Source organism: Arachis duranensis, chromosome 6 (genome assembly GCF_000817695.3).
Source record: "Arachis duranensis cultivar V14167 chromosome 6, aradu.V14167.gnm2.J7QH, whole genome shotgun sequence".
Classification (NCBI taxonomy): Eukaryota; Viridiplantae; Streptophyta; class Magnoliopsida; order Fabales; family Fabaceae; genus Arachis; species Arachis duranensis.
The window spans coordinates 10,844,047-10,853,078 of record NC_029777.3 but is presented as its reverse complement, the minus strand read 5'-3'; the positions used below and the strand labels follow the sequence as shown (position 1 = coordinate 10,853,078).

General features: G+C 32.9%; 2 protein-coding genes across 4 annotated transcripts; both read left to right on the top strand.

Moving 5' to 3' along the window:
• Positions 1-1,992: 1,992 nt before the first annotated feature.
• LOC127748427 (uncharacterized) lies at positions 1,993-2,542 on the top strand. Its single transcript, XM_052262943.1, has 2 exons — positions 1,993-2,071; positions 2,252-2,542. The coding sequence occupies exons 1-2, from the start codon at positions 1,997-1,999 to the stop codon at positions 2,540-2,542; spliced, it is 366 nt and encodes a 121-aa protein (XP_052118903.1). The 5' UTR covers positions 1,993-1,996.
• LOC107492625 (pentatricopeptide repeat-containing protein At2g41720) lies at positions 2,475-6,923 on the top strand. 3 transcript variants are annotated; one of them, XM_021126512.2, is made up of 10 exons: positions 2,475-2,490; positions 2,588-2,760; positions 2,964-3,069; positions 3,620-4,729; positions 4,833-4,938; positions 5,020-5,224; positions 5,775-5,907; positions 6,026-6,130; positions 6,471-6,591; positions 6,701-6,923. In XM_021126512.2, exons 2-10 carry the CDS (start codon positions 2,639-2,641, stop codon positions 6,787-6,789), a joined length of 2,097 nt encoding a protein of 698 aa, XP_020982171.1. In that variant the 5' UTR covers positions 2,475-2,490; positions 2,588-2,638; the 3' UTR covers positions 6,790-6,923. The 3 variants fall into 3 exon arrangements, with proteins under 3 accessions (XP_020982171.1, XP_020982172.1, XP_020982173.1); XM_021126513.2 differs by lacking the exon at positions 2,475-2,490 and having other exon boundaries at positions 2,718-2,760; positions 2,964-3,104; XM_021126514.2 differs by lacking the exon at positions 2,475-2,490 and having other exon boundaries at positions 2,733-2,760; positions 2,964-3,080.
• The last annotated feature ends 2,109 nt before the right edge of the window (positions 6,924-9,032 follow it).

Sequence of the window (9,032 nt, the reverse complement as noted above, 5' to 3'; positions counted from 1 at the left end):
ATAAAAATTTAAGATAAAAATTTGAATTTAAATTAATTTATCCATATTTATTATTTAAATAATTTTATTGATTTTAAAAAAAAGTTAATTTATCTAAAATATAAATTTTGAGGAATTTATTTGTCACTCCCCTCAAAATTATAAATTCACCAGCCAGATCAAGGAATCGGTAAATTCAATTTCAATTGCGTGGATGTGGTGTCATAAGTCATAACTCATCATCTAGTCTTTCAATCGAAGGCCATCAAGGATTCAAATTCCAGAGTCAAATTGTTAGTGTTATAAGTGTGAGTAGTGTTAAAGTTAGTTCTATATAAAAAAAATAAGAAAGAACAAGAAATTTATAAAATGAGAGACTCGTTAACTTGACGTTTTAAGATTTTGAGTTGAATGTGATGTTTTCTCATCTTATGTTTTTTCGATGGTCGAAAGTTCTTTACGATTGGCCCAACAAAAACACATAAAATTTATTATATTTAGGGCTATCTTTAATATTAAGTAAGAGTATTGTAATTTCTATTAATTATATAAATTTTATTTTTTATGTATTATACTCTTAGTCAATATTTTAAATTTAAGATTTAAAATTATATATTTATTTTTAATAATAAATTAATTTTTAAAAAAGTCCTACTTTAATTAACTTCAAATGACTGGCAACAAAAGAATTAAAGTGATGATATTATTGGTAAACAAAAAATAAATAATTGGTAAAAGCCATAATATTGCTTAAATTAATGCCGCCCATGTTAATAGGACATATTGACAAATCAAAAGTCAATAATTTTATGCAAAATCCATGAAAGAATGAAACGAGCATTGAGATGCAATAAAGTGAAACATAAACAAAGGAATACCGGGAGGGGAGTGATTGAAAATTTTGTGCCCATGTGCCCTTGTTGCTGCTTCAAAATTATTGATAACCTTCACCAACAAGTTTCTTCCATAGTTTCTATTTATTTGGGTTATTTTATTTTAACAGGTTTGACAGCTACAAGCCTTGACAATGTGTACCTTCCTCTACCCTCTTACATAAATTTCGTGGAGTACACTTTCCATTGAATTTGTAATGTGCAAAGCACTTGTTCTTATAAAAACTATTCCCAATTTGATCATCTGTGTGAATGTACCATTTATGAAGTCACCAAATCAAATTGTGGCATGAAAGGTGTAATTGCGGAGAGCTAGATATTCAGAGGGATTTATTATTATTATTTTTTGGGTGAACAAAAATATTAAATTAATAAATGCCAAAAACGTTTTCAATAAAAATATTATTTTAATAATGTGTTAATAAGTTTGTTCGGCTTCAGACCCATCATTTTTTTTTGGACGGTCTTCAGACCCATCATTTGATGCTCCTTTTTTTTTTAAAGCTATTGGCATATTTGGATAAAATTTATAAAGTGAATATTGCATTTTGAAAGGTAAAATAAAGCAATTTCACTAGTGAATCAATAAAATAAAAACCGAGGCTCATTTTTTTTTATTAATCTAAGAATAAAATTTCTCATTTTACTCTCTAAGTGAAGATCATCATTTTAAAAAATCTGAATTTGGAGATATTTAGACTATAATTATAACAAGTGGATAAAAAAATGGCATTATCATTTTTTGTTGTCAGTATATATTGACACATAAAACAGTATTGATCTCAATTTTATTTAAAAAATAAAAAGCTTCAAAATGATCAATCATATGGGGTCTTAATTTTTTTTGTGACAATCATATGGGGTCTTCATTATTAGAATTTAGAATTCTTTTTTTTTTCGTCATATTAGCTCGTTCTAATGGAAGGTGTTCCTTTTCGTAGGACAAGCATGAGCCCAATAACACAAAAGGTCCAATATATAGCCCAATTAAACGGTTCAATGTTTCAGAACCATAACATAGTTGGGCCTGAGCTCGTAGGCAAAGACCAAGCCCCCTCCAAAAAATAAAAAATAAAAACCAGAAGAAGAAACTCAGAAATTATTGCAGCCGAGGCCTTGGATCAATGGCAGCATCATCTGCCTCGCTGGGAGCTGCACCTGGGTTCGAATTTTCAATGAGGAATATAGAACCCATGTTGGTAATACTTATGTAGTGTGTTTGAGTGTGTAATACATGGGTGTAATACCTAGGATTGAGAGTTGTCCAATCCATTTGAAAAAAAAAAAAAACTCAGAAATTATTTAATTAATTATTATTCATTTATTATTTATAGCTAGAAATACAAATTTACAAATATCTCATTTTATCCGCTTCTCAGCTCAGGCATCTTCCGCCAATGGCCACTACCACCACCGCACCTCACTGTCTCTACCAACTCGGGGGCACCGCCGCCGCTGAGTCAACTCGCATGCAAACCGCCATCTTTTGCAAGAAAAAATCCAGTAAGACGGCATTCGAGGAGACAAAGCAGGGCTTCGTGGACTACGACCGCGGCCAGCACGACGTCTCCGACAGGCTCTCCGGCCTCCGGAAGGGAATTTCCCTTACCTCATTAGAGTATTATTCTTTTCTCGCTTCATTGAATCGTTTCCAATTTTGCCGTGCTTAACTGCTTCTTATCGATTTTTTTGTGTTGTTTTTTTTCTTTTTGTAGGAGTTGACGCAGAGAGGGTCGATTGAACACTGTATCGCAGTGTTCCGGTGGATGAAGAACCAGAAGAACTACTGTGCGCGTAATGATATATACAACATGATGATTAGGTTGCATGCTAGGCATAACCGAACTGACCAGGCTCGTGGATTGTTCTTTGAGATGCAAGAATGGAGGTATGGTACTCTATGCAATGGAGTTAAATCGGCGGAATTCAATGTTTATTAGATGTTATTCGATTTGGTTTGAATGCAAATAGAATTTTTCTTGGACTAAGTGTTTGTGTTTACTTGTTAGTAACTTTAATTTTGCGAAGGTTGTTGATAATCCTTGTTTTGTTTGGTTTTGTACTTGATTGTTAATTTATTTACTTGTTTAGGTGTAAACCTGATGCTGAGACTTATAATGCTCTTATCAATGTGCATGGTCGAGCTGGACAGTGGCGTTGGGCGATGAATATCATGGATGACATGCTGCGAGCTGCTGTGTGTACTCTGTATTTTTCTTCCCTCAATCTTTAGTGAGTCTGACTTGATGTTAACAACCTTCTTTTTGTATTTTTCTTTTGGTATAATATTGTATCTTTTATTTCTTGATGAGCACTCCCGAAGTAGAACCATAAGGTATAGTTTTCCATGCAATATCGGTTGCAGCATTGATTTGAGATTCCATTACATGTAGACATAGGTTGTATTTATTTAATTTGATGATGGGAAACCACTTTCTCTCTCTCTGTGCCAGTTGGTTAGTGTGAACCAATGAAGCATATAGGTTTCATTCTGGTCAGTGTTTATTTGCTCTATGTATCATCCACCTTACCTTACACTCGTTGGTGATGGGGTCTTGAAGCAGGTTAGAAATGAGTAATCAATCCTGATGATGGGATATTTGTGATCTTACCAGCCATGCATTGGTTTCTTTTTAAAGATACTCTGCTGTTGTGACTTAAAATTTAATTTAAAAATAAGCACTTTGATGGTTTGTATCTTAACTTAAATTTTAGTTTGTAACAGACAGACACTTCTATTATTGCAGATTCCGCCAAGCCGGTCAACCTATAACAACTTGATAAACGCCTGTGGCTCTAGTGGAAATTGGAAAGAAGCACTTAATGTTTGCAAGAAAATGACAGACAATGGAGTTGGGCCTGATCTTGTTACACACAATATTGTGTTATCTGCATTTAAAAGTGGGGCTCAGTATTCAAAAGCTCTGTCTTATTTTGAACTAATGAAGGGAACTCACATTCGTCCTGACACAACTACCCTTAACATTATTATCCATTGTCTTGTGAAGCTTCAACAGTATGACAAAGCCATCGATATTTTCAATTCCATGAGGAAAAATAAGTCAGATTGTAGTCCTGATGTTGTAACTTTTACCAGCATCATACACTTGTATTCTACATGTGGGCAAGTTGAAAATTGCGTGGCTGCATTTAATATGATGCTTGCAGAAGGGCTGAAACCCAACACAATCTCATATAATTCACTAATTGGTGCATATGCTGCTTGCGGGATGGACAAGGAGGCACTTATGGTTTTCAATGAGATCAAACAAAATGGTTTCCGGCCAGATATTGTGTCCTATACATCTTTGCTTAATGCTTATGGAAGATCACAAAAGCCTCAAAAAGCAAGAGAAATATTTGCAATGATAAAGAAAAACAGATTGAAGCCTAACATTGTTACTTACAATGCACTAATTGATGCCTATGGATCTAATGGTTTGTTGGCGGAGGCAATTGAAATATTGCGTGAGATGGAACAAGATGGAATTTATCCAAATGTTGTCTCAATATGCACTCTCTTGGCTGCCTGTGGGCGGTGCAGTCAGAAGGTGAAGATTGATACAATCCTATCAGCAGCTGAGATGCGAGGCATTAAATTGAATACAGTTGCCTATAATTCAGCTATAGGAGCCTATATGAATGTGGGGAAATATGACAAAGCTGTAGGCTTGTATAAATCTATGAGGAAGAAAAATATAAAACCTGATTCTGTTACTTGCACTGTGTTGATAAGTGGTTGTTGTAATATGTCAAAATATAGTGAAGCCCTAGTTTTCATGGAAGAAATGATGCATCTTAGACTTCCTTTGACCAAAGAGGTCTACTCTTCTGCCATATGTGCTTACAGCAAACTGGTAGGGCTTCTGTTAGGATTTAGAATGCCTCTCAACCGAGTATCAATAAAATTTGAGACTTGTGTATCTTCTCTTTAATATCTTGTATATGGTAATGTTTTAGGGACAAGTCATAGAAGCAGAATCCACATTTAACTTGATGAAATCATCTGGTTGCTATCCTGATGTAGTGGCATATACTGCAATGCTTGATGCATACAATGCAGGAGGTAAAATAAATTTCAACCACTGAATGTTAGGACTGTATTAACAAATGTATGTCTTAATTTTCAACTCTATTTTAATTTCAGAGAATCGGGAAAAAGCATATGCACTCTTTGAAGAAATGGAAGTGAATGGCATCAAGCTAGATACGATTGCATGTGCTGCCCTGATGAGGGCCTTTAATAAAGGTGGTCAACCAGGAAGGGTCCTCAGTCTTGCAGAAAGTATGAGAGAAAAAGATATTCCTTTCAGTGATACCATTTATTTTGAAATGGTATCTGCCTGTAGCTCGTAAGTTCAAATTTAAATTTGTCTATATATCTCCACTCTCCTCAAATTCCTTTTACTTTTCTAGTTTTCTTTTACTGTGTACTTTCTTGAAGCTTCCTAAAATGTTCCTCTCTAACTGTAGTGCATCCTGTCTAATGGTCTTCACTCTTTTAAGTTTTAACTCACTTCAATGAACTTCATATTCTGAATTAATTGCACACCTCATCCAACATACTCACATTTTGGCATTTTTATTTAGCATATATTATTTCCAGACCGATAACATTATGTTAAAATTTTGATATCACCGGTGGTCGGTTGAACTTGAACTTAAAAAGCGTGTTCTTATTATGAAATTCTAAGTTTCCACAACTTTGGTGCATTTGATATTATTTTTTCCTACTAAAGCACATAATATTTTATGAACGACTGAATAGAAAACAAGAGGATAGATGGATATTACTTAAACTTCTTTAATTGATAACTATTATTATAGTGTGGTAATATTTTTATACAGTTATGGTATCCTATTATCATATCACTGTCAAACTAAGTGTATTTTGCAATAAAGATTGCATGATTGGAGGACAGCGGTTGATATCATGAAGTACATAGAGCCCTCACTTCCTGTAATTTCGTCTGGATGCTTGAACCTTTTCCTCAAATTTTTAGGAAAAAGTGGAAAGATTGAAACTATGTTGAAGGTATCTCTAATATTCTCCAAGATAATTGTTATAACCACCTTAAATATGATCTCCCACTAGATTGGTATCTCTTTCTCACTACCTTCCTCTCATATTGGCTTATTTTTCCTGCATGCAGTTATTCTACAAGATGTTGGCATCGGGTGCTGATATTAACCTCAACACTTATTCTGTTATATTGAAAACCCTCTTATCCTCTGGAAACTGGAGGAAATATTTAGAGGTGAGCTCTGTCAGTGTTTATGGCTTTGTGTTGTGTGCATTAATAACAATGATAGAAACAGGTTCTACATGCACACTACATTTTTTCAACTAGGCAACAACAGATTCTTAGTTTTGTTGCATGCATAGAGTTTAGTGCCTACAAAATAAACATCTCAAAATAAGAATCATGAAATCACTATAAATAAGATCTCCCATTGTCAAAGTGGTAAGTGCCTTCAATGAGACTTATAGTAGTCCTTTGGAGACTTCCCATTGTTCAGTATCGTGAAGTCTGATTTTTCTGAACATTTTATGTTGTAATACTTCACATCTGGAAAATTAAGCGAATTCTGATGCAGGTACTACAATGGATGGAGGATTCAGGAATTCAACCATCAAACGAAATGTACCATGATATATCCTCCTATTCACAAAGATGTGTTGGGGCTGAGAATGCTGCAGTGGTAAAAGAAAGACTTGGTATGGAGATTCACACTATTTCCTAATATTCATCTGTATGGTATTTGGGTATTGTCATGGTATTTAGAGAGTAAGGCCTAACATTTGCATTGGTCATGAACTTGTACAGAATCCGTGAAGGGAAAATCCAGGGAACGATTTTCTCCAAGCCAATCACGTGAGTCCACTGCACTCAGCTCACCCTTGTTTTCGAATTAGTTATTACTTAGCTAACATGCTGTCCCAAATCTAATTTCCTCTATAGACACAAGTCCATATAATAATTGGATGAGTGATAAAAAAGTTACAGTTCACTTCTATTGTGAGTTTGCATAAAAGGAAAAGAAAAAGGAGAAAAAGGGGGGGGGGGGGGGGGTACTCAGATATCAATGTGGTATAATCAAGGGATAAATGTGATATTAACTAACCTCATAATTTACTGTAAATTTAAAGGCTTTGTAGTGTAACAAGTTGAGCAATAACTCAATTCTGAATTTCTGATCTGGTTTCAAATCTCCCTCCCTAGTATCAAATGGTAACTCTTTCAAGACTGAAAAGAAAAGCCTTGTATTTGTAATGTAGGCATATTGGCACTTTGACTCCTTTATCATGAAAAGGATTAAAAAATAAATGGCATGTCTGTAAAAGTAAAACACATGCTCGGTAGTTGGAACTTAGCATTGTCTAGGAATAAAGCCACAAATCACAATGAGTTCTGAATTTTGTGAAAAATAAAAAATGACCGTTACTTCAAACTGACGAAATTATTATTGCATGTAATCATGTGGCATCTTGATCTACAATATTCAAGACCTCCCAGTAAAATACTCTAATTTATTTCTCCACACAATAATAGAAAGAACAGAATTACTCTCTGAGCAGATTTGTCTGGTTTTTTTTTTCCTGTTCCAATTAGTTCTATTTTAATTTGTATGTTTTTATAAAAATTCGCGAAACCAGACAATGAGGGGTGGATAATTTATTTTAGATGACAAATAGTAACGTTGTTTTGCTACTTCCCTTGTTTTATATATATGGATTCAATTTTCATAAGCTACATACCGTGTCATATTGTCATTCATTTTAGTGGTAACCCGGCATATGAAAATGAATATTTGGTCTTGTAGATACTAACAATTAAATCAATCAAACTGTTCAGAGTAAATGATAACTATTAACAATTTATTATAAGTATAACTGAACAATTACCAAAAAAAGTATATCTTAACAATTAATTGAACTTTTGTGTTACTGTGATGAATTTGTAACCAAGATATTTTAATAACTAAGAAAATTAAAATTTTATGTAAAATCGAAAAAATAAATTAAATATCTAAAATATAGAATTGTAATAAACTTCTGACTTAGTTGAAAATTTATAAAATTGGCTAATTTATTTAAAATCGTAATATCAAAAGATTTTAAGAGTTAAATTGAGATTTTAATTATTATACTAATAACTATTATATTGAGATATAGTTACAAATAAATATTGACCAGACTTATATCAAGAACTTCCTCGAAATTTCATGGCTAGAGAACTTCAATACAAAGTGAAACTCTAATCACATTTTAATTCAGATAATAAAACTCTTATATAATAATAATTATTAATTTAATGGTAATTAATTCTTTACTTCTATGTTTTCTTTTTCTAATCCCACAACCACAGAAGCTTCAGTAAGATGATTAGCATAAGAGATTCCTTAGAAACTATGCACCTTTTCCGACAAAACTACTCGTTCATTTCCATTGTATTGCATCCTTATCAAAATATTCTCCATCACATTGGAAAGTCTATCTGGGTAGGAATGATTAAATTTCACCGGCCTCCTTCTTTATTGTTTGTTATTATTCTTTGTTTTTTTTTTCTAAATTAAACCTAATTAATTGTTATTAGGAAATGGATATGACTGTGTGGTATTGGTGTACCAATTAATAAAAAAATAACGTATATAGTATTTTTTTAACAAAAATTATCGCCTAATTATTAACTTGATACATTATTTATTAAAGTATGATGAAACATTTTATTATCATGTAATAGTATATTATCTCCGAAACCATATTAAAAAGAAAAAAACAGTTCTAGAAAATAACCTTGCCATAATAGTTATAAGTTCTTAGATTTGATAATGATCTCGTTCAACTTTAATCCACGTTAGAAACATCAAGTCCTTAGTTATATCAAACGGATAAGCACGGATATAGTACCTAGCAATCTTATTTTGGGTCCCAAGTCCCAATTCTTATTTTTCTCACCCCAAATTCGTGGGACATACATATTAATGCATAAGAATGGTACTCTAGTTCCAACATCCCCAACATGAATGAGGGTAGGCATATTAAAAAAATATTTACTCCTTACATTCTTTGATAATATGTTCTTTACATACATTTAAAATTACTTTCGCCTAGACAACATTGGATTCATTGTCTGCTATGAAACTCTTAACTAATTC

Coding starts and splice junctions, on each gene's coding strand:
- LOC107492625 (XM_021126512.2), top strand. CDS start 2,639: ATGAAGAACCAGAAGAACTACTGTGCGCGTAATGATATATACAACATG. Junction 2,761..2,963: donor TTTGAGATGCAAGAATGGAG/GTATGGTACTCT, acceptor TTACTTGTTTAG/GTGTAAACCTGATGCTGAGA. Junction 4,730..4,832: donor TATGTGCTTACAGCAAACTG/GTAGGGCTTCTG, acceptor GTAATGTTTTAG/GGACAAGTCATAGAAGCAGA.
- LOC127748427 (XM_052262943.1), top strand. CDS start 1,997: ATGGCAGCATCATCTGCCTCGCTGGGAGCTGCACCTGGGTTCGAATTT. Junction 2,072..2,251: donor GGAATATAGAACCCATGTTG/GTAATACTTATG, acceptor TCCGCTTCTCAG/CTCAGGCATCTTCCGCCAAT.